This window comes from Epinephelus lanceolatus, chromosome 3 (genome assembly GCF_041903045.1).
Source record: "Epinephelus lanceolatus isolate andai-2023 chromosome 3, ASM4190304v1, whole genome shotgun sequence".
Classification (NCBI taxonomy): domain Eukaryota; kingdom Metazoa; phylum Chordata; class Actinopteri; order Perciformes; family Serranidae; genus Epinephelus; species Epinephelus lanceolatus.
This window is the reverse complement of record NC_135736.1, coordinates 40,075,296-40,101,442: the sequence shown is the minus strand read 5'-3', so window position 1 is coordinate 40,101,442 and position 26,147 is coordinate 40,075,296. Positions and strand designations below refer to the sequence as shown.

At 42.9% G+C, this 26,147-nt stretch overlaps 1 protein-coding gene across 1 annotated transcript; it reads right to left on the bottom strand.

Annotated features, from left to right (window-relative positions):
• Positions 1-2,142: 2,142 nt before the first annotated feature.
• Positions 2,143-25,610, bottom strand: bmerb1 (bMERB domain containing 1). Its single transcript, XM_033622978.2, has 6 exons — positions 25,320-25,610; positions 17,281-17,401; positions 11,687-11,760; positions 9,260-9,374; positions 5,128-5,210; positions 2,143-5,019 (listed from the first exon to the last, which is right to left on the bottom strand). Exons 1-6 carry the CDS (start codon positions 25,405-25,407, stop codon positions 4,901-4,903), a joined length of 600 nt encoding a protein of 199 aa, XP_033478869.1. The 5' UTR covers positions 25,408-25,610; the 3' UTR covers positions 2,143-4,900.
• Between the last annotated feature and the right edge of the window lie 537 nt (positions 25,611-26,147).

The following is a 26,147-nucleotide window of genomic DNA, read 5'->3' as shown; positions in this document are numbered from 1 at the left end:
GACATGTCAAACAACTGGCCGCTAAGCACCTGCCCGTTTTGATTCTTTCAGTCTCTGGGTATTTCTAAAGAGGTAGCTTCTCTTTGAGGTATATTCTCATCTTTTGTCTCTGTTAAGTAGCCTCAGGACAGTATTTCAGTTCCTTTAAATTATGCAGAGTATTTAGTAGTCTGTGGAAAAGTTTGGCCTCAATGTTTGGTGTATTTGGTGGCAATTCAGTGATGGGTGTGAAAATTAGTGTTCAGATTGTGGCTTCAGTTACGGAAGCTAACAGTTTTGAACCGTTAAATCACGGATGGCAAGGTTTTGATTGATATTACGACAACCCTGCCTTCAGGAATTTTTTTATTCTTGTTGTACTTTGACTTTATTTATTAGAAAGACTTTGGCTCGTCTCACCCGGGCTACTAATGAAGGCCTAAGAGGGACAAAGGTGGCTCTCCAATACTCGGGCTGGATGTGTGCTCAGGCAGCAGGAACTGAGAGATGCTTTGTTCGGCTTTCGCCAGCAGCCGGTGTGTTTGTGTTGTTTTAGCTGTGTTTTGTCTGAACGTGGTTTACACTGGAGTAGGTGGTGTGAAATGTGCATGGTGTGCATAAATGAGTTTATGCAAGGTGTAAGCCCAGGAGGAGCAGACAGGAGCAGATTACAGTAAGACATTCTTTAAGATCAGGTCTTTTATTTGCACCGTGTTTTAGGGATCTTAGAGTTGACGTCACCCTCTCGCAGTTGCCACATAAATGCTCAAGGTTTTTTGAGTTAACCTTGTTGCTGGAGAGTGCTGCGTCTGCGGTGACGTCCACTGCCTGAGTTGAAGATTTGGAGGGGAGCAGTGAGCACTCCTGAGTTTTTGATTTTTAACGACGAGGTGATTGGTTGTGAGTTTTTAGGGGAAAGAGATGGGTCAGGAGGCTGTTTGTGGGGCACCACGGGGGCTCTGTGCAGCCTCCTGAACAGACTGACGTAGACACAGAGGACCCTCTGCGGCTCTCTGGAATCTGCCGGGCTTTTACAATGGCTTGTATTTGCCTCGGCGCCAAAGGAATCGCCATCGTTCTCTCCCCCCCCTTTCCCTCACATCTTTCATAGGAGTTTTTACTTACTAATGTGTTGGTTTGTCCATTTTCCTGTCTCAAGTGTTTACAAGACTGCTGGCTGCTGAATTGCCACCAAATACTGTTGGCTGCCATGAAGTTTAGCATGACCGAGGCGCCGCTGAAGTCTGAAGGTTGTTGTGTTGAGAGGAAAGGTTCAAAGAATGGGTAAGAGCCCATTTAATCAGTTTCTGTCTGGTTTCGGTGTTTACCTCTTCAGCCAGTGTTCATTTTCTTTGTTGGGCTTGATTTTGACTTGCTAGATTCCACCTGCCAACTCATCAAATTGTCTGAAACGCCAATCAAAATGTTTTTAATTAGGGCTGTTAGAGTTCTGACTGTCTGTAAACCTCTGTGATAAAGAAATGAGCAGCTCAGTTAATGATTTAGAGTTGGTAATGATAGAAAGGAGCTGAAAATGCTCAGAAGGAATTGTCTAGATTTAACTTTGGCAGTAAGAATGTATTACTTTTTGTGACTCTGAGCAAAGCCTAGCTCTCCCCCGGCGTACCGCAGTGGCAACTAACTCAGAGGAATGAATTTAACTTCTGTGTTTAGCTTTCACTCTTTGTTTTAGTTACATCAGTGAGAAGCTACTGTGCCTGTCAAAATATGCACGTTTGCATAGTTTTGGTTCATGAAATGTGAAATGAGGCAGTGCACTGGGAGGGATTAAAAACATGTTTTTGCCTCGGTTCCTTTTTAACTCTGTCCGACCTTGTCTTGCTTATTCAGTCTTCACGTTGCACAAGTCTACACTTCAAGAAATTATTATTATTCAGCAGTGTCCTTAAATCTCCTGCCTTGTAATTATGATTTGTTTACCTGGTCAACAACTGTCTCACTGACGTGTCCTCTCTACACTCACCTCCCTCCCTCTGTCGCACTGTTTTACTGCCTCATCACACCAGAAGTCGCTCTAACAGTCTAAAGTGTTTGAAAGGACCAAAAGATTTCTGTTAATAAATTTCACAAGCATCAATTCTGCCTCGTCTCAATCAGTTTGTTTCAGAGAAATCAAATGACTCAATGAAGAATCACCCAGTGTTCCTGAAAGATGCCCTTTATTTAAACATGTATGTACAGGTAGTTTCAGCTTATTTTCTGCATATTTGTTCAATATTCAACATAAGGACCTTCATAAATTCACTACTACTACAGAACGCTAAGTTATCAGAAGGAGGGTAAAGTGACAGAGAGCAACACTTTGCTTGACAGGAGTCACTAATGTCCTAAATACACTCAAACATACACCGTCTATTGTAGGCATTTACAAGAGAGTTGCATTCATTTCATTTCCTGGTGTTTATCATAAAAACGCAAGACTAAATTCAGAGGATGCAAGTTGTTTGTCAGCAATATCCATAATAACTATGAATGATGTCATACTACCACGGTCAGTAATTCCCAGTAGCTGATGGCTGAGATGATGTTAGTATGAAGAGTATGTGGGAAATGAGCAAGCACAGTGGATCATTTAGAACAACACCCCACCATGTTGAATAAAATTATTTATAAAGGTCCAGTGTGTAGGATTCAGGAGGATATATCAGCAGAAATCTAATAAATATAATGCTTTCTTTAGTGTATAATCACCTGAAACTAATGATCGTATTTTCTATACTTCAGAAAGAACTGTTTATATCATGGATGTGTAAAGAGAACTGGATACAGGGGTGGAGGTGGGTCACTTTTAATTAATTGAAAGTTGGTCAGCATGAAGCTGAAACGTTTGACCTCTCATGTATAAAATTACCCACATCATCCGCATCATTGGGACCATAGACCCAGACGTTACATGGTTTGGTGTACTCTTGTGGGCCTGGTTTATATCTACATACGGAGCAGGTCCTCTTCTTCGGAGTCTGTATCCCAAACACTGGCTCTAGTGTTGTTGAATTCTTGCTTGGCACATAGCAAAAGTTTTAGTTGGTCTGCAACCGCAGATGCCACTAAATCCCAAACACTAGGCCCTAAAGTGTTGGCAGAAACGGGTTAAACAAAATAATGAAAGAGCTGTGAACCAGTGGAAACACAGCTACAGAACTGGGTCATATGAGGTTGCATGCTAGTAAGGATTAGCCACTACAGAGTGAAATGCAAATGTTGAAACGCACAGCTGATATGACCCAACTCTGTAGCAACTGTGTGAGTATTTTCTGTGTTTTGTTAACTTACAATGACCACCACAGATTTTTTTAAGGCTGCCAAAGCTCTAACGGCCCAGCATGGGATCAAGGGGGATATATTGGCAGAAATAGAATATAATATCCATCCATCCATCCATCCATTTTCATCCACTTATCTGGGTCTTAGGGGCAGCAGGCCAAGCACCCCAGACGTCCCTCTCCCCAGTGACGCTTTCCAGCTCCTCCTGGGGGAACCCACGACGTTCCCAGACCTCATGACCATAGGTGAGGGTTGGAACGTAGATGGACCAGTAAGCTTCAACTTCCGGCTCAGCTGCTTCTTCACAACAGTCCAGCACAGTGCCTGCATCACTGCAGACACTTCACCAAACCTCCCATCTCTCTCATGCTCCATTCTACCCTCACTCGTGAACAAGACCCTGAGATACTTGAACTCCCTCACTGGAGGCAGCCTCAGATTTGGAGGTGCCGACTCCCATCCCATTTCACACTGGGCTGCAAACTGCCCCAGTGCATGTTGGAGGTCACGCTGTGATGAAGCTAACAGAACTAATTTTTCATGACTGTATAATCACCTGAAACTAAGAGTTGTGTGTTTTTCATTACCTTGGAGTGAGCCACTTCTATACATATGGAGTGGGTCCTCATGGATGCTTTGAGAGAACTGGATACAGATCGGAGATGGGTCCTGTTATACCTATAAACGTTGCTCAGTGGGGCAGTAAGCCAAAAATGTTCTCTTGCGTCTCTTTTAGACTTTTCAAGTATTATCATGTCCAAATGGATCAAATTCTGATGATGAAATGAGTCATTTCACAGGGGCTGTGAAGCTCAAAAAAATGTATATATTGATTTACAGACGTTTCTTTCGCCTTGTAAGTTAATGGGAAAAAGTAATCCTGTGCCCAATGGCATCACATGACGGTGTAATTCTGTTTAGCCACTTCCTGGGAGCCTGGTTCTCTTCTGAGAAGTTTCAGTTAGTTGCAGTCTGCAACCTGACCACTAGATGCCACTAAATCCGACACACTCAACCTTTAAATCCAGTACATTAGATATCACAGAATCACAGATAGAGAATTAAACTGATGTTGAGCCAATGCATGAAGTCAAAAATATTGCTCAGCTCCAATGCAAAAGCATCCACTTGCTGCCCTCCCTCAAACATTTATACCATTTTTTTATACCAATAACCATATTGTTCGTCTGGGCCACGTGTCCGTCCCACCTGGGAACAAAGATAAAAACTCCTGAAAGTAACAGAGGTTAACTGGTTGATGTTAAAGGGCTGAAATGGAAAAATAAATGCCCATTGTCAAACATGACGGGGTGATAATAGATGTTTTTTTTCCTGTCAGACAGAGAACCCCAGCATTTATTTACTTTCTAATCATTGTGCTTGTAGTTCCCTTTACTTCAAATACATATTCATCAAGATTTCCCACGTGCACTGATCAGGGATCAGCTCCCAAACTCCGGGCTGAAATCTTGAGGCTGAAACTTAATCTGTGATTCATTTGCAAACCTGATTCCTGAACAGTTTCAAGGGGAAACCACAGCTGACAAAGGTTCTCCGTCACAGGAAGAGATTTATGGCATGTCATGAGATGTGAGTGTGTTGTTTCTGACACAGGTCGTTAGGAGGTCTGTGTCAGTTACATGACGGCACACTGGGTGGCTCCGCAGCAATCCTTTATGATGGCCACTCCTGACTTGGTGATGGATGGTTTGTTGGGAGGCGGCTCTGGGATTTGTCTCTTGGGCTTTGGAGGATCTTAAATAGAGAGGAAAAAGAGAATCATGACACCGACAAAGTGAAAGGGAACACTAATCCTGCCTCACTCTGGCTGGGTTTTTTTTCCGCCCAGACATTGTCACTCACTTTGTGTGGCTTTGAGCTTCTTCTCCAGCGGCATCAGCTTCAGTCTGAGGAACTCAGCCATCTCCTTATCCTCCTCTCGCTCCCTGAGATTAAGATACAGTCACACAGTCAGCTGTTTGAATACAATGCAGTCGGTACAGATTTTTTTTTGGTTACTGGACAGCTTTATGAACCTGAACTACTGTTTGTGCCCCACAAAATGACCATTTATGTACCAGTTAATCACCACGTATTACTATTATTATTTTTTATTATTTTTATAATGCCTCCACAGTGAACGGAGAATCCAATAAAGGCGAACATTTTTCATTAATTAAGTGCTATATCGTAGGCATCTGGACTTGCTTGAGTTTCTTAAAGATGTTTCACCTCTCATCCAAGAGGCTTCTTCAGTTCTAACAGACTGGTGTGGAGTCACAGGCTTTAACCCCTGTGTGGGTGTGAACCCTTACAGAGTCGTTGAGGTCACATGTGAGTCGTTGACCTACCCGGCCATCATGTGTGTCGTTAGGGTTAGGTGGGTCCATGCTATCTGGGGAGGGATCTCAGGACTGTATTGTAAATGTGTGAGAAGTGGTGTCATAGGCCAACTCCTCTGTTGAACTAGGGGCATTCCAATTTGACGAAGATGGCTTCTTTCGCGCCTCTTTCAAACCATCTGTCTTCTCTGGCCAAGATGTGAACATTGCTGTCCTCAAAAGAGTGTCTTATCTCCTTTAGATGTAAGTCGACAGCTGAGTCTTGAATCGAGAAGCTGGCTCTCCTATAATGTGCCATGTGCTTGTGGAGTGGTTGTTTAGACCTATTGGCACACATTAAGGCTAGGTGGGTCAACAACTTACATGTGACCTCACCCCCACACAGGGGTTAAAGCCTGCGGCTCTGCACCGGTCTGTTAGAACTGAAGAAGCCTCTTGGATGAGAGGTGAAACGTCTTGATGAAACGTAAGCAAGTCCAGTTGCCTAGGATATAGCACTTAAGATTACCATGACCTGGATGACTAAGAATCTTTACCAACATTCTTCATCAATGGAAGTCATTGGGGACCACGTTTAACAACAGCAAAATCATATCCAAGGCAGCACGGTGATACAGTGGTTGGCATTGTCGCCTCACAGCAAGAGAGTTCCTGGTTCGAACCTGTTTGCATGTTATCCCTGTGTTAGGTTTTCTCCAGGTACTCCAGCTTCCTCCCACAGTCCAAAGACATGCAGGTTAATTGGTGACTCTAATTTGGCCATGGGCATGACTATGAGTGTGAATGGTTGTCTCTCTCTATGTGTCAGCCCTGTGATAGTCTGGCGACCTGTCCAGGGTGTACCCCGCATCTCGCCCAATGTCAGCTGGGATAGGCTCCAGCCCCTCTGAGACCCCCAACAGGACAAGCGGTTATGGAAAATGAATGAAACTATTTACAAACATCTGTTAACAAACTCTCACACAACTCCTGCAGTATAATCAAAGTCTCATTTATCCAGTCTTATGCTCAGAAACTCCCAAACACACATATTTTCACTAAAACTTTTCAGTATAAAACACTGCCAACAAGCAGCCTGCCTGAGCATATACAGTACAGGCCAAAAGTTTGGACACACCTTCTCATTCAATGCGTTTTCTTTATTTTCATGACTATTTACATTGTAGATTCTCACTGAAGGCATCAAAACTTTGAATGAACACATGTTAAACAACTGTTAAAATTCATATTATGGCAAGAACCAATCAGCTAACTAAAGAAAAACGAGTGGCCATCATTACTTTAAGAAATGAAGGTCAGTCAGGCCGGAAAATCGCAAAAACTTTAAATGTGTCCCCAAGTGGAGTCGCAAAAACCATCAAGCGCTACAACGAAACTGGCACACATGAGGACTGACCCAGGAAAGGAAGACCAAGAGTCACCTCTGCTTCTGAGGATAAGTTCATCCGAGTCACCAGCCTCAGAAATCGCAAGTTAACAGTAGCTCAGATCAGAGGCCAGATGAATGCCACACAGAGTTCTAGCAGCAGACCCATCTCTAGAACAACTGTTAAGAGGAGACTGCGCCAATCAGGCCTTCATGGTCAAATAGCTGCTAGGAAACCACTGCTAAGGAGAGGCAACAAGCAGAAGAGATTTGTTTGGGCCAAGAAACACAAGGAATGGACATTAGACCAGTGGAAATCTGTGCTTTGGTCTGATGAGTCCAAATTTGACATCTTTGGTTCCAACCGCCGTGTCTTTGTGAGACGCAGAAAAGGTGAACGGATGGATTCCACATGCCTGGTTCCCACTGTGAAGCATGGAGGAGGAGGTGTGATGGTGTGGGGGTGTTTTGCTGGTGACACTGTTGGGGATTTATTCAAAATTGAAGGCACACTGAACCAGCATGGCTACCACAGCATCCTGCAGCGACATGCCATCCCATCCGGTTTGTGTTTAGTTGGACGATCATTTATTTTTCAACAGGACAATGACCCCAAACACACCTCCAGGCTGTGTAAGGGCTATTTGACCAAGAAGGAGAGTGATGGAGTGCTGCGGCAGATGACCTGGCCTCCACAGTCACCGGACCTGAACCCAATCGAGATGGTTTGGGGTGAGCTGGACCGCAGAGTGAAGGCAAAGGGGCCAACAAGTGCTAAACACCTCTGGGAACTCCTTCAAGACTGTTGGAAAACCATTTCAGGTGACTACCTCTTGAAGCTCATTGAGAGAATGCCAAGAGTGTGCAAAGCAGTAATCAGAGCAAAGGGTGGCTATTTTCAAGAAACTAGAATATAAAACATGTTTTCAGTTATTTCACCTTTTTTTGTTAAGTACATAACTCCACATGTGTTCATTCATAGTTTTGATGCCTTCAGTGAGAATCTACAATGTAAATAGTCATGAAAATAAAGAAAACGCATTGAATGAGAAGGTGTGTCCAAACTTTTGGCCTGTACTGTATATGAGCTCATCTTGAGCAGGGTTCAAAAGCTTGTGTTCGCCCAGGCACGCCACTCTGCCGTGCATGACACTGTTTGTGCTGATGTGTTTTTTAAGCAAAAATCAAGCAGCAACCTCGGGGGTTGAAAAATGGAGCCAAAGCTTAAGTGCCAAAAACTGCAGTTCTTTGAACGGCCACTTGAGGTTGGCTCCAGAAGCCAGACGATCCCCATAGACCCCCATGTTAAAATGCCCTCTATAGCTAATTTCAACGTTCATGACAACTGTACAGGGAGTGACTTTTTATATAACTCACCTGTTTATATTTTATTAAGGCTTAAAGTTACACATATTTAGGATCAGGCTGCCATGAGTGACAGGTGTCACTACAGTCAATGAGTCAGATCCACCGCTTGCTTCTCCACAGCTCTGCTTTTTTGTCCAAATATGATCATTTCTGGCTCCAAAAACCAAGATAGTGACAGCCGAAATGTCAGACTCGAGGCTTCAAAACATGAGTCCACAAACCAGTGGGTGACATGAGGGTGACTACATCCATTATTATATACAGTCTATGGCAAAATGCATGTGTTTGGGAAGCACTGAGCATACGACTTGATAAATGAGATGTGGTGTGAGAGTTTGTAAACAGAACGTCAGCTAATTTAGCATTTAGCCATGCAGCCTCACAGAGCTGCTAGCCTAGCTTGTTCAAACTGTCAGTGACAGACTAACTCATTACAGTGATTAATTTAACCCATTACTAGAGCATGTCTAATAGTCCTCTTTTAAAATGAACCTTTGCAGTCGCTCAGAGAAACTTCACCATTTGCTCATCCAGTGTTTCCAAACCAGACTATAATTTTACATCATGATCACGTCTATCTGAAAGTTATCTCTGTGTCACACTCTGCGGGTTATCTGTGGGAGCAGAGGAGGAGGGAGCAGAAAATGATAATGCAGAGCCATGGTCATCAGTCAGCCTCCTCCACACACACACACACACACACAGCAGGCAGTACTGTGATGATGAAGTGACCCCATCCCCCGGCTTCAGTCACGCTCACATTACTCTAATGAGCCTCCTTCCCGCTGTTTCTCGAGGCTTCCTGTGTCTATCAAATGAAGAAACAAACAGTGGAAGCAGTTCAACCCAACACTGTCTGAGTAAACAAACAGTCGGTCACCACCCGCAGAGCCCGGATATTAACTGTGGCTGTATGTACCTTAATCTCTCCACCTCAGCATCGTCAACCAGGAAATCCCTCTTCTGCACCAGTTTATGAATCTTCAGGATCAGCTCTTCCTCCCGCTGCCTGTGCTTCTTGTTTTTTTCTTTCTCTGTGGGGTAAGGACACAGAAAATAAAAGTCACAAACAAATAAATAAATGGGTGACTACAGGGACAAGCAGACTGAACTGAAACCATGATGCTCCACTAATTCATCTCATAAAATATAAATGCAGGTTTTGTACATTTAGTCGCAACTGACCTTTACAAGCTGACCTTATAGCAGAGTCAGCTGGCTCTTAAACACTGAGTCACATCGCAAACAGACCCTTAATTCTCTCTTCATGTATAATGTATTACAAATAAGGCACTGACTTAATTATGCAAATGGAAGAGAGCTCTGTTTTTTGTTTTGTTTCACTTTGCAAAGGAATTTGCATTCAGAGTCAGAGATCTACGAACACATCCTCTTTGCTTTGTTTCACTTTCCTAACCTTCACACTCCACCGCACAGAGGAAGACACACATAAACAGACCTAACATAAAGTACACACACACACATGCGCAGACAGTTGCAGAGGCAGGTTGTCTGACACTGCCTGTATCCAGGCTAGGTGGGGAAAATGGGAAAATTGACTGCACACATCAGCTCTATCTCCCATCCGGAAACAAAGTGGAGCAGTGCAGCTACACTGTGTTTCCCCTGGGGGCAGAACAATCTGAGGGGCGCGTGGCTACAATGTATAAATCCCAATGTCAGAGGAGCCGGAGAAGCCGCGCGGTCTGTATGTCATGTGACTCTCATTGTGCTGGAATGGAGTTATGGGCTGCCAGAACCCATGGCAGCTGCAAACATGAGGCCCCGGTGGCTCATGGGAATGTCAGCAAGGGGCAGTTTTTATGTGCAGTTTGTGCGAGCAGTAATCCCATAAGCATAGGGGGTGGACAAAATAATAGGAATGCTTAACAGTATAATGCAATCCAATCAAAGCTGCAGCCACTGTTGAGGACGGAGACGTCACAACCTCTGGATTCTGTTGAAGGGAATTTGGTGGTTTTAAAGAAACACTCCCACACACTGTCTTACTTGCAAAAAATAATAATTTTAATGCATGAGCACGGTTATATGAGCCTCAAAACCAGCCACAACTCAGCCCTAAGCAGAGTGACTGTCTGCTACTGACCAGTCAACAGACTGCAGTGTTCACAGCTCCACCTTTTAGTACCAGATCTGTGTGCTAGGTACCCCAACAGAGGGGGGACCAAACATGGGGACGGTACGGAACGGTTCCATTGGTACCATCCACAACTTTTCACAGTGGAAATGGAAAAAATGACCTTAGTGTTTTTAAAATCCTGACTGCAGCCCTGTATCAAATCAACACAAATCAGGACATCAGACGTAACCACAGAGGTAAATCCACATCTGGACAAGCGGATTAAGAAGGCAGGTTCAGTACTTGGCCGGATCTTGGATTCAGTGGGGACTGTGGTGGAGAGACGCACACAGAGCAAGGTGCAGGTCATCCTCGGGAACAAGACACCCTCTACACAACATCATGGCTGGACAGAGAAGCAGCTGCAGTGATCACCTTATTTCTTTGCGTTGGAATGCCTCAGGAGATCCTTTGTCCCCCTTTATTTATTTCAATTGGCACCTTATGTATTGTATCTATCTATCTATCTATCTATCTATCTAGTGAGTCTAGTGGTTAAAAAAAGCCCTGTGATTGGCACGTCACTGGACACACATGTGCCTCTTAGCTGCGTATATGTGTGTGTTTGTGTGTGGCCTTGAACAGGACACTAGCCCCTCCTGCCCCCACACACTGTTGCCAGGCTCCCTGCATGCAGAGCTTCATGCATGAGTACTATGTGAGATGATGTCAGTGAGCCACTTCAGCTCGTTCCCGCTGCACTTCAGACACAAACAAAACTGGAGCTCACTTTGATTCTGTACTCCGCTCCACAGACACACCACAGAAACACCCAGGGAGTAAAAATGAGTGTTTACTGAAATTCATTTTGGACGCCATGCCTGGAAAGCTTCCCTCAGCTCACACTGCCTTCACACTGATGATGCATGTGTGTTTGTGTGTGTATGATTATCTCTCCCTCATAACTCCACCACGTCCCCGAGACTTACGATCAATCCTGCATAGTTTAGTGTAACGGCTCTCCCTATAAATCACCACGACACCCGCTGGGGTTATGGGACTCTTGCGAGCTGCAAACAGAAGCACTTTCTGCCAAAAAACTCTATTTTTGGTCGAGTCCAAACAGGAAGCGTGGACAATTTCGCACACAGAGGATCAATTTCAGAGGTTTCTTTCCTGAAATGCTTACAGATGGTTTTCTTTAGGAGTGTGTGTGTGTATGTGTGTGTGTGTGTGTGTGTGTGTGTGTGTGTGTTTGAGCCGTACCTGGTACTGCGACAATCTGTCTCAGCTCCTGCTTTAAGCTCATGATGTCTTTGCAGAGCTGAATGTCATCCATCCTAGAAGGAAAGGAGAAAGAAAACAGTAAACCACTGGCCTCCATCAGTTTGAGGGACAGCAGATATTATTAGCTGCTTCCACATCCACTTTGGACGTCTTTATCTGATTGGAATGATGTTGGGCAGAGTTGTGTTGTATCGTAGATCCGGGAGGAAAAACAGGCGTAGCTGCAACATCTGTGCGAAGGATTTGTACAGTGAAATCTGTCAGGCATGTCTTGATCGAGTGAAAAATTCACAGTTTCCAAAAGCTCAGAAATTCATCTTTTAAACTTGAATATTTCCACCCAACTTGGGCTGGGGAAAGTTATCATTTCATTTGTTATCTGTTATCATTTCCAGGCTTTCTCAAGAACCTGTCAATTATCACATCAGTAGCTCTGGTCCTTACGAACAAAACAATAGATCGCAACTTGGTTCTGACCCCTCCTAGCATGTTGTTATGGGGCAAATATGCACATCAGAGTTTGTTTGCGTCCCATTCTTCCTAAAGCTACAGAAGGTAACTTTTACAAAAGAACTTCTTGTCATATTTGCTGAAACTGTCACGACATCCACACATCATATGAGACAGATGGTGCTTCTTAAAGTCAAGGAGGGATTCTTAAACCTCTAAATTTCAATGAAGCTACGTCACTGAATCCCGCCGAAGGGCTGTTCCGTTGTCAAGGATCCTGTCAAGTACCCACAAATCTTTGTGCACAATTTGCCGGAATTAAAGACAGGGCCTCTTCAGTGATGCACACCTGAGCACTCGCCAGCCTGTTCTGATGTGGGTTCACTGAGTAATAGGAGAAAGCGTTTGAGAAGCACCAAGATAGTCTGTGATACTCTCCTCTTATTGATCAGATTCCTCAATCAGAATTGAGGAATCTCTAAAGCCTAGTTCAGACCAAGTATTCGCAATGAGACGAAACTGTTTTGAAATGTTGCAGAGAAAGGTTGCAGAACTGTGAACTCCTGTCACCTGCAACTCTGCTGGTCAAATCGTCAGTGGCTGGTTTTAGAACTTAAGGCTGCTCATCTGTTTCAACAGCCAATTGGCTTGCAGTGAAGTCCGCTGGTCAAGTCAAAATGACTACAGATGGCGTGCTCGCTTGCTGCGGCAGGTGCTCCATCCTCGCCAAGCCCTCTGCCCACTGCAGAGGTGTCCTGTCCAAGGCAGCCCTCACTCTCACTCTGACATCTCTCCATTTAATGCATGTATAGGTCCTGTTTGTGCATGTGTGTGTATTTCAGGTCTTTGTGTGCCGTCTTCTTCTTCGTCTTCTTCTCCTTCTTCTAAAATATTCTAAGATCTGTCTGAGGTTTTACAGGAGTGACTCACTCCAGATCAGGTCTGGCGGCGTTTGGAGTGAAAGCAGTTATGACAGAACTGTCAAATAACCAAAATAATATGACACGCTTTGTGACATTGTTGGCTCAAACATTGCATTTGTTAAACTGGAAACAGAAAACCCTACAGCCCACTAAACTTTGTTAAAAGATGTGATGAAACATAATTAGAGATTAGTTTTCACTGACAGGAAAGGTGGCAACATTTTGTAGATTATTTCAATAAGATAAACCCATGACCGGTAATCACAAAGATGGTGTCATCTACAATAATATCTGTGACATCCAGAATATATGTGACTGTATTTTAAAGGAAAAACACAAAAAATAAACAGTTAAAAAGAAAATGTGCAAATATTTGAAAATAAAGGACTAATAGTTACAAGACTTTGAGAGGCTGATAAAAAGAAGTAGGACAAAAGCACTGTTGTTAGCTTTGGACTAAAAGAGTAAATCTAATATTAATCCTGCAGTATAAAACCAAAAATATTGAATTCAACATTAATATAAATCAGAGAAATTATCAAACCCTCCCATTTGCACAACCAAAATCGAATACTTGGCATGTTTGCTTTATTTATAACTGAAACGATTAATCATCTATTCTGTCGATTGAATAATTGATTAGTCGGCAGATCATTTCGGCACTAATCTCTGCTGCTGTACTGTAAAATCCACTTTTGTACTTGTCATTAAGACATCACAGCCTCAGGCTCCAATGTGTCACACATCAGTGGAGAGTGTGCAGATGGAAACATGCAACATAAATCAATCCTCGCTGCTCTCGGAGCTCTCTGAGCCCCTGCAGCCCTGACGTCTCACCCTCCGGCCTCCACATCTCCCCCTCTTCTCCCCTAAATCCCCGCCTCCTTCTCTTCCTCTCTGTCTGCGGAGCTGTGACAGCTACCACAGGTTTAATTCTGTCTGTGAAAGATCAGGCTGATGACTCATCCACAGCCCCCCGCCCTCCTCTTCCTTCTGCATTTATCCCTGTTGCTCTGTTTCACACCTCCCTCTTCTCTTTCTCCCCTTCTTGACCCCTCCCTTCAGCTTCTTTCTCCTCCTCTTTCTCTGTTCTTCTCCCTTTTTCTGCCTCATGTTTCACTCCTATAGTGCTTTCTGTGGATTCCAGCAGCTTCTGCACTCTGACACTCCATCTGCTACTTGGGCGTATGCATGTGTGTATATGTGTGTGTGTGTGTGTTTATGTGGCGTCTTGAGCCACACGGAGGCTGACAACAGAGACGTAAGCAATAAGCAGCGTGGCGGCCTAATGAAGCCTTTCAAGTGGGCGTGTGAATTAACATTACCCACTGAGTGAGCTCTCTGAGATGTGTATCAGCATCATCCGACACCTCAGCCATCGCGGCTGCACATGTTAGAGGAGTAATGACCCACAAAATAACACTGTTCTGTTACAGCGCTGAGACAATGTGATGCACTTTCAGCACATACAAATAAACAGTGCCCAACACTGTGGCTCATATTTTCACTGTCAATTCAATTTTGTGAAGGTGCAATATTAGAGACACTTCATGATAATGTAATGCAGTTTTTTTTCCTGGTTCACTGAAAGTGGAATTTGACAAGCAAAACAAAAAATGGTGACAAAACAAGTTCAACAACAAAACTGCTTTGTTTGTTTTATCGCATGTAGTAGGAGTGTGAAATCCTCCATCACAGAGTATGTCATTTTATATTACAATATCAGTATATTGTGACATGTAGTCAAAGTTAAAAAATCAAACTGAGAAACTCCAATATTGTTATGCCAAAATTAATTTTCTATTGTACGACTGTTTGTCCCTGTGTTGTGTGAGGTACGTTGTTCACTGTTTGTCTGCTGTTGCTTGTTTGTTTTTCTGTTTTTGTGATGATGGAGTGAAGCTGTTTGTTTGTGTATCAGTTGTGTAGGATGTAATCACCACCTGCTCTCACTGAACTCTACTTCTAAATGCAAACAAGTGGAAAAAAAGATGAATAATCAGTATTTGAATCAGCATTAAAAATGAGAAAAAAGAGAAAGAAATATAAATGTATATATATTAATTTACATAGTCTCCAGTCGTACTGTTGAGCCCTACATGTAGTCTACTGTGAGACTGTATTAAAAGGCTGCAATGACTAGTTGATCGACTAGGAGAAATAAGTTACAATTGTTAATTATTTTAGTAACTTTTTAAGCAAAAATGCAAAAAATGTAATAGTTTTAGCTTCTGAAATGTCCAAATGTGCTGCTATGACTTGTTTTACAGTGAAGTAAACTAAATATTTTGGGATTTGGGTGTGTATTTGTCAGTGAATTCTGCAGCCTGTTTCACATTATCTGACAGTGCACTTAAAGGGATAGTTCAGATTTTTGCAGTGGGGTTGTATGAGGTACTTATCCATAGTCAGTTATTATATATAGTAGATGGTGACTGGCACACGGCAAGTTTGGAGAAGCAGAAAGGAGTGCTGCCAAACGTATTTTAGCCACGTAAAGAAAATAAAAGATAGCATAAGTTTATGCTATATTGCGAGTATTTTCACCACTTTACGTTTCCGTCAGACAGCCCATTTATACAGGGAAGCTGTAACAGTAACTTTGATAGCTGAACACGGGCGCTGCTGGCCTACTGCCACCTCGGTCAGTTAGATAGTTTGTGTTATTCTCTGACTTTGGTGAATCTGCACAAAAACTTTTAAACACCAAAGTCACACAAAATCACAAACAATATAATTAGGGCTGTCAAAATAACACGTTCATTTCAATAAATTAATCACAGAAAAGATAACGTGTTTTAAAAAAATGCTGATTAATCGCGTTCCGTGGTGCCCTTTGACACGGTGCGTTAGCTTTCTTACATGATGGAGGTGACACTGCTTAGCCCCATAATGGCACATTTGCATTTCAAAAAAACCTAGATGGAACTGTTGATAGGAGCACTGAAATCTCTGCAGTAAGGAATTTCCGAACCAGCAGAGAACTTCAAGCCTAAGAATCCCCTCAACGCAAAGCATTTAACGATGAACCCGGAGGTCCGAGCTAACACGGCCTCTGATGCTAGCGTTAGCATTCAGCCTCGCAAGCCACACTCGACCAGGTGTTCAAACTGAGTAAGTCTACCTGTGACTGAACAACTGCCTTACAAAATGGATTGCGGTGGACTGCAGACTAGTTTTGGTGATCGGACAATTGTGTCCAATCCAGCAGCTTTACTATGACACATCTGCCAAAGTTAATTTGAATTGAAATTTCTTAAATACTATCACAGCAAAAGTTGCTTGACAGCCCTTTAAATAACTGATGGAGGCAGCAGTAGACCAGCAGCTCCTGTGTTTAGCAATGTTAAATTGCTGTTTTTCTCAATGGAGTCTGGCTTTATTTATTTATTTGGATCCTCATTAACCTCAACCATGGTAGCAACCACTCTTCCTGGGGTACACACAAGTAATCATGACATCATAACGTACAACAAATACATAAAAAAAAATCAAAGGCAAAACAACAACAACAAAACAGGAAAAGTACAAAAACAATAATCAAGAGAGCAACATAAGCTTCAGTTCCCTGTTGGAAATCACTGTCTGACTGTAAGGTAAAGCAGTGAAAATACTCTCATTAGTTAACACACTGACTATGGATAACTGCCTCATACAACCCCACTTCATAAAATCCAAACTGTCATTTTACTGTAGTGACAAGACCTTGAGACAGCAGATTTGTATTGTACAAAATGTACTGCTGCAGTGTGATCTCAGTATTTGTCTGATCATGTTGTCATTCTCCACAGAAAGCGCAGACACAACATCCCTATGATAAACGCAGAGAGGGTTCAGACAGAGAGGAAATAAATACAGGATGCCATAATACTTGAAGCTGATGCTGATGACGAGCCACTGAGTTCATCATGGTGACTCATCCAGCTGCTATTGGCATGTCCAACCCTCTGCATAGTCAATGGACAAATGCTGCCTCTCTCAGTATCGAGCAGCCTTAAAAGAGCCAACTTATGTCACAAGGAGAAAACACTTAAGCGTCTCTGCAGCGTGTCATGAGAGTGCCAACACAGAAAAACCTTATTATCCACTCAAGGACAGCCATAGGAGTTGCTTTTTACACTGTATCGATTCAATCTCTGTCACACTCTATTACATCCGGTGTTACAAAAGCACAAAAAAAATGACAGTTCAGCAACTCACATGAAGCGCAGCTCGGACTCTCGGCGTACCAGGACCTCTCGCAGGCGCTGGATACGAGCCATCTCCACCTCGATCTCTTCTGGAGCCATGGTGCTCTCTGCCATGGACACGTCTGAATGACCTGGGAGGCAGAGGGAGGAAAGGTAGGAATAAAAAAGGTAGTAGACTTTAAAGGCAGGGGAGGACAGAAGAATGAAACCCTCAACGTCCTTATAGTGATAACGTCTTTTCCACAAGGACAGCTCTGCTTTAGACACAGGGCTAAAAACCAGATATCATATTTTTGACCAAATACCTCAACATTGAAACTGACAGTGATATTTTATGGTAGACTTCTGGTGCTTTCCAACTCATTCTCATCCAAGCTCATAAAATATCGACACTTTATCACGTTCCTTAGCATGTGATACCGACACCGAAGGCACCCTTCGGTGTCTCTCTGTGACACATCCCTTAGCATCTGTATGTGACGCACAGTTGTCTCCTGGATGAAACACACTGTAACATGGTTAACACTGTCAAATGGTCATGGTTAGGTTGAGGCAACAAAACGGAGTTGGTTAGGTGCGAAAAAACATCATGTTTTGGGTTCAAATAAGTTCGTAACGTGACGCAAATTTGCACAGTATGTGATAGACCTAAGTTAAATAACGTTGGTTTAAAAAAAAAAAGCATTGATTTTTGGTTCCACACAGGACACAAACAGCTGAATCCTGGGTGAAAATCTCTGTTTGTTGGACCCATCCGCCACCCCTCGCCTCCACCCTACATGGAGTTTCTCGTTCTTTTGTAGGGTTGTCCTGAATACCATCTTAGGAGCTTCGAAGCTTCATCAATAAGTACCCATGAATATTCAAAGCTCTGACAGGACGCAACTGAACCTGGGGGCAACAGGGGGGGTAAAACTAATCAACCACTTGCACTCGAGCTGACATTATTGGGGCTTACCGCTGCTGCGTGTGAGAGAGAGGGAAGAAAAGGTGGAAGGTGGACTATTGCAAGCAGTGTCTCTGTAAGTTATTAATAACACGGAATACCAGGGGTCAGGCCCAGATGCAAAGCAGGTGCTTAACTACAGTTGGCAACCATGGAAAACTGTCTTGTCTCACGTGTTCCTTTTCCTCGTCAGACTGCCAATTCAGTACTTGAAGCTGGAGCTGTTGACTGCACGGAGAACACTAGTCGTATTTGTGCCTGACACTTGCCACCTTTCAGTTTCCTCCACAATTTTAGAAGTAAAAAAACAAACAAAAATCGAAGCATTCAAATACTGATTTGGACATTGATCAATATGGCAACAATTGAAGCTTCAAAGGACTGGGTCAGCCCTACTACTTATACCATGTCAAGTGCTCTAAGTGTCAGTACTGTCAACGATTTCTTCAAAGCCCGGTACGTCTCATAGAGGTGCCAATGGGTGCCTCCTGCGTCAGTATCACTCAGCGAGGGACGTGACAAAACCTTCTAACAGGCTTTCACAAAGTATTTACATTGTTCATAATTAATCATCAGTGACGTAGATGATGACTAAGTAAGTAAAGACAAATAACCTTTGACGGTGCTTCCGAGTTTGAAGATTATTTTCTGGTTTAAATTACAAAGAGAAAACTCCTGGTTACATGTTAATCGTGTATTTGTTTTCCTTCAATTTCATGTGAGAAATACACTCACGAGTTTGTCCTAATTTCTGTCTTTTTAATCCTTAAAAAACTTTCTCACAGTGTCAGCGTCTTGGCAGACACATCTCTCACCCCGTCTCCCTGTGACGTGTCATCTCACATCAGCCAAGAACATGATATTTGGATAGAAAGCAGCATGTCTAATTGAGAGGGGTGATTTGCGTCTCAGAGTCACAGCAGTGTCTCAGGCACAAATGACTGCTTTCCATTAAAAGTCTTCAGTCACTGATGATGTGAAGATGTGTGTGACATGAGGACAAGCAGGACTTAAGCATGCGAAACAGGCACTTTGAGATCTTTTTCAAAAGAGGAAGGTTGTTAAAGAAGAAAAAAAAAACGTCTTCACACTGACATGGATCAATGAGCAGCTGTGGCTTATTGCTGATTGGGTTATTCCTCCCTGACCTGGATGACTGACCTCACACTCTCCATCACTGACTACACTGACCAAACACTTATTGCACTGATCAATACACTGACCACTGCAAATGACTTTACCAGCACCTGAAAACATACAAGAAACAGTATGGATCTTAATTTGCTGACACAAATATATTCCATGGCTGTTAAACTGAAGGAGCTGATTGTGTATTAGCGTGTTGTCCTGGTTTCCTTCTCCTTCTCTTTCATGTCATCAAGTGTTCTTCCTCCAAATATCGCCATCTGTCTCCACTGCAAATAATTAAAGGAGAATTCCCCCAGTGTTACACATGAAGATCAGTTAACTCATCTTCACTAGCAAGGACCACACCACAATGATATGCAGTTTAGAGATTTAATAAGGATGTGATTGTCAGAAAATGGTTATGAATGGGGGAGTGCAGATTGCAGGTGAATGAACGGGATGGAGATGACGTCATCGGAGGGTCGGACTGGGTGAGGTGTAGATGTGGGCGGAGAGACTCAGTGTGGGGGTTCCGTCTCGAGTTCTGATGAGCCCATGCTGTTTAGGAAGCCCCCAGTCGATGCCTAGAATGAGATGAGGAGAGGTACGCAGCAGATTGACAAGAGAGAGGAACAGAAGGGGAGGGAGGGTGGGTTCGAGAGATCTGAGAGGCCTGTGGTAGAGCTGTGCTGGTATATATATGTTAGTCAGGTGATTAGAGGAGTGGTTGAGGCGTGGTCCTGCTCCTGAACCTAGGTTAAACAATTAACTCCATATGAGGAGCATTACTCAGCTCAGTGAGAACAGCTGTGTCATGTCCTCTGTGGCTTTGGAAGGAGCTATGTCAAGTTTCAGGAAAATTACCCAGATGATGCTGAAGTGACATCATCATGGCTATCTTAGTTTCATCTTCACACTTCAGACTTTTAACAGAAAACTTGTGTTAAAAACTGGGGGTATGGAATTTGAAAGACATGGACATTAACCAAGCAGCAACCTCCGGGGCTAGAAAATGAAGCTAATGCTGAAGTGCCTACTGTACGGGGGTGATTTTTTTTCAGAACTCAACCATTTACATTTCATTAAGGCTTAAAGTTTTGCATATTTAAGGGTGGCTGGGCTCAACCTTAGAGATAGGGTAAGGGGCTTGGACATCCAGAGGGAGCTTGAAGTGGAGCTGCTCCTTCACTTCTAGAGGGGTCAGTTGAGGTGGTTTGGGCATCTGATCAGGATGCCTCCTGGGCAGAATACGCAGAGGGATTACATATCTCGTCTGGCCTGAGAACGCCTTGGGGTCCCCCAGGAGGAGCTGGAAAGCGTTACTGGGGAGAGGGATGTCTGGGGTGCTTTGCTCAGCCTGCTGCTGCCGCAACTCTGCTTCGAATAAGCAGTTGAAAATGGATGGATAAGGGCGTGGCCACTTTGGGTGACGGAGGTGACTTCCACTGTCAAGTTGCTACCACTGCTACAATGTTGGTAAAGCAACATAACTATGGAAGATCCCCAGATTCACAGAGTACAGGCATAGCCGTAACTGTTGTTATTTTAGTGTGTTCTCAGTTCATGAAAGTTAAATGCAATGATTGGGTCACCTAAAAAGTGTTTGATGTACTAAAAGACACTCTAAGGAGTCTAATGTCCAAGCCTGGTTTTAACTAAAGTAAATTAGCATTTTCACAGTTAACCATAGCCTGTAAATGCACCATGCTAACCAAGCTAGCATTTATACTTGTCTGGTGGTGTGTCCGTGTCACTGCAGTTACACCTCTAAAACACTAGTCGGCAGCGGAGGTTACTGTGAAATACTGTACAGTTTTGTCGAATCAAAACACACATTAAACATGGCTTAATAGAGACAATTTCAAACACAAGTACACAAATCAGCTTCACTATAACTCGCAGCATTCACAGACAAACACTTGTCTTTATCTGGACACATTTTCCCCACAAATACAACATGCTAATGTTATTAGCACAAGCCTATGGCATTTTACATTGTATAAATTAGCCTAGCAGCTAGCAATCTTTTCATCTTCTCATATAAAACCAGGGACAACAGCAACATTTAACAAAAGTAAAGGTACATATTTTTGCTCTATTTTTGTCTAGGCTTTACTGTCTACACAATTTATTGTTTCTTATCTCTGAGATAAAAGTAAATAAAAGCTTTGTTTCCACTGAGGGAAATGGTTTCAGCTTACACGAGTAGACAGGAGTACTGCGTCATCGTGACGTGTAGTTACATTTCTGGGGAGGTGCACGTCAGACTACAGGTCATCTCGACCCTCTTGTCCCAATATGGTCACTTCTTGCTCTAAAACCGAGATGGTGGCAACCAAAATGATGAACTCAAGGCATCAGAACTGAAGCCTACAAACCAGTGGGCGATGTCACGAAGGCTACGTCTATTATATTAAACAGTCTATGACATTTACCAGGCAGGCAGGGTCTAATTGAAGACAAGTTGCATTATTAGAAGTGTAGGATGCAGGGTTATTGGTGTGACCCATACTAGAGGCTAGGTCTGGATATCTCAGCCTTTGCTGCTTAAATTTTGCCCTTTTTCAAGCTATTGTGGAGATGTAACACTCAATCATTGGAGCATCTCTTAAAAAAAGTATCATATAATACTTCAACATAATGATATGACCAGCATTCACCTGTCAGACTACATTTCACATCTCTGCAGGCCTGAGACATGAACAGTTATCTATCTTTCACTTCTGTGCAGAACATGAATATTTCACAGAGACAGTAAATGTACTGCAGTGAGACTGGATCCTGAACATGAAGCTGACACTGATACCTGCTATCAGTGTCTTCCTAAAACAGCAGGACTGCAAGTAGCAATTATTTTCATTAGTGATTAATTTGCTTTGTGTTTAACTGATGGAATGTTTGGTCTGTAATGTTAGAAAGAGTGAATAGTTTCCCAGAGTCTAAGTTGATGTCATTAAATGCTGTTTTTCATCCCACCAACTGCCAAAACCCAACATATTTAGTTTATAATCATAAAGGTTATGGAAACCAGCAAATATTTACATTTGAGAAGCTTGAACCAGAGATTTTTTTGCCATTTTTGCTTATTTTATCATTAATATCCATATAGGCTAGACATGCACCTGTCCGTATGGATATTAATCCTCCTGTCCATACTGGCTGTAACGCCATCCCTTACTGACACGACCACAATGCCAAAGCTGATAGGTCTTCGTGCACCTGAATAAACAAACTATTTGCATCTTTAATCCGGAGCTATCAAATGTGACGCATGACATTTATCCACAGTGTGTCTTCTAACATTAGAAGACTGTACCAGCTCTCCGTCCTCCTGCAGCAACATGAACTGCAGTCTGCGTTTGTGGTACTTTTCATGAGGACGGAGCTGACTCACCACAGCAGACAGAAGTCTGCACAGGAGGGCCCTGGTTTGTTTGTGCCACGTTGATGTTGAATCATCGCCCGACGTGTCTGCTGACAAAAGACTCTGACGCCAAAATCAAACTTCATATCATGGAACTGCAGCACGATACAAAATACAGCAGGAGCTAAAGATGTTTTTGTTTTTTCATCTTTTCTGTGTCCCCTTTCTGTCTTGTTTTTCTTTGCACACTCCAGCCACGTGCTAACCATCAATAACACCAAGCTGCATTAAGTCCTGACTGGTGGCAAAGTGCCAGCTCAATAATGTTTTAACAGCACCCTCTCATTTGAACAGGCCGCTCACACACACTCAGCATTAAAGACATTACGAGGAACCAACACCTTTGATATGTTATAATTAAAAGCTGCATATCCACCAGGGGACAGGTGAGGTTATCTGAAGTTATAGGCAACCCTGCTCCTCACATCACCTGCAGACGTGAGCCAGTCTCCTCACACACATAATTAATCAGCTTTGTTTCATTAAAACAAACTGGATCATCAGTGTACATCAGGATTAGGACTTAATGAGGAATAAACAGCCTGGATCGTGCACAGTGCAGCGGCCACATGGGGCTCGACAACAGGGAAATGTCAGCATCTGTGTGACATCCAATGCAGACGCCCCTGACACATCCTGCAGTCACACTGTATATATACACACTGCTGTTGCCTCTGGACTCACTCCTCGAAATAAAGGAGCACAAAATAGAAAATGCAAGGTAAACACAGGCAGTTTTTGAGAGAAGAGATAAACCTGGGGAGGCGTAGCTCTGCTTTACCTCTGTCTTGTTTTCTGACTGTGTGTTTGTGTTAGACAGAGAGAGAGAGAGAAAGAGAGAGAGAGAGCAATGGCTGGTTCTGTGTCTAAAAATATCCACTGCATTTTTTCCTTCTTCTCTGACTTCATCTGGAAGTTTCTTCACACCCTACTCTCCTGTGATTTGTTATCGTCAGTGGAACCAACCAGGACGGACGCGTCTTAAAGCACGTTATCACATTGTTGCCTCTGCTGTCAGCACATGCGTCATCCATCATCGCCCGTCATCACTTGGGATTAGATAGCGGGACAAAATAACAGAAACATCTGACACAACAGCTCTGCAGCTAATGATGTTTATTCTTGTCCAAACTGTGTTTGTGCAGCTTTATGGTCACTTTTGAAGCTGCAGTTTGTTTAGAGCTGACTAAACAAGTCAACTGACAGGAAATTAATTGATAGTTATTGTCATGCGTCAGCATAATGCAAAATATTCTCTGATTTTAAGCTTCTCGGAAGTGACAATATGCTGCTTTTCTCTGTTTATATCACTGTAAACTGAATATGTTTTGGTTTGTTGAAAACAAGCAATTCACAGACGTCACACTGGACTTTGGCATACTGTAACAGGACCTTTTTTATAGTATTTCTAATGTTTTACAGACCAAATGAGAATCAGTTATCAGGGAAATAATCATTAATTGCAGCCATGACTGACAAATAAAAGAGATGCAGGACGAAATAATAGAAACAGGGTTTTCAGTAGCTCTCACAATGTTCAAGAAACTGTGTTTGTATAGCTTGTACAGTCATTTTTATATCTGTAGTGTGTGGTGATGTACTGTGTCACTAGAAGTTATTATCATGATTGTGCAGAAACTGTTATTTTAGTGTTCATCCCCTGTACAATTCAACAAAACATGACCCAAAGAAACCAAGATAAATAAAAATAAAAATAAAAATAAAATAAATAAATAATTACAAGAAATTACCTGAAAATTAGCAATAACAAAATAAAAACAAAAATTAAAAACAAAAAAAGCAAGGAAATTATTTTTTAAAAAGTGCTAAAAAAATAATTAAATAAATTAAGTAAAAATGTCAAAATTTTCAAACTAATTTTCAGGTTATTTCCTTGTCATCTTTTCCTTATTTCTTGCAATATGTGGGACATTTCTTGCCAAACTGCTCACTGCCCTTTCCCCTGTGTTATCAAAAATAAATCAAACCAATTTGCTCAGGTTTCAAAGGTTTACATGCTTGTGAAAGGCGTCTTAATGCAGCACAAGAGAACTGATGTTGACTCAGGTTTCAAAGGGTTAAAAATAATCACTAAAGTGAGGAAAATAGGCATTTGCCTTAAACTCAAATATGCTTGTAAATGTAAAATCCAGAGTAGCTTTATAGGCTGTATTGGTGAGAGCAGAGGACCGAGGTATTGATTAACAGCTGCTTCATTCTGCATCAGACTGAATCAAATGTGCACAAGTTTCAAAAATGCGCCGGGCTTGCTGTATCTGTGGTGTACCCCCCTTTTGGCCCAAATTCATTCACAAACCCCGCAACACCCATAGTGTGCATGAAGGGGCATTAATAGGCCCTATAGCACCGAGGCAGCGCTATTGATAGCTACATCCCAAACCTTTGTGAGTCATGTATTAACCATTTCAGTGCTAAGTGCTGTTTGTGTTTTCTCAGAGTGCAACATATGCTGCAAAACCCAACACGTTAACCTGCTATATCTGAGCAGCAGGCGGTGAAACATCATCTTATTTTAATACATGACGCTCACCTTTGTCTGTTGTCCATGCCGTCTCCGACACGGCGCCGTAGCTCCTGAGCGCGCGCTCGGTGTCCGAAATAGATTTCTTCAGTTCCATGTCGGTGGAAGTGCCCGCCCGAAACCTGGATAGTCTTTCTGCTAAATCTACACAGCTCCTGTGTGTGTGCGCGTCCCTCCTGATAACTCAGTTTCACCCGGTGACAAGGCTCCAGCGACCCGAGACGTTGAGCATCTTTATTCAAGCTTTCAAGTCCCTCGACGTGTGGATGGAGGAGAGGATGCAGGGAGCATGCGCAGTGCAGGCAGGGATGTGAAAGCTTAGGAGACACCCACTGGCACCGAGATGACGGTAAAAATAAAACAATAGGCACACAGTTGCAATGAAGTTTTTACTGTCAGCCTGTTCGAGGGTTTGTTTTTAGAATGCCAGAGCTCTGTCTGGAAATATTTCAGGTATTTATTAATAATAAAGCGATGTGGAAGCTGCAGGAGGTAATGGCTCTTTAAGCGTTTTGTCTCTGAAGTGCACTTCTTGGCAGGCTGAAATATCTACCAAATGACAAGTGGCAGATGTTTCCACATAAGGGGGTCTAGCTGCATATGGCAAAATTAGTCGAATCTGCATGAGCAGCCTGTTCCAAATTTAGAAACATCTTTATTAAAAGGTGCCTAAAGCTTCATTTTTGAAGCCTTAGAAGCAGAGAGAGATAAAACAGAGTGGAAACAGGCTGCAGAAAAAAGAGCCATGCAGCAGCAGGCAGGCCTTTCAAAGAACAAGTTGTGCTCAATATATTCCCACAAGAGACGGAGACAGAGCTGCAGTTGCGTCTAAACTGT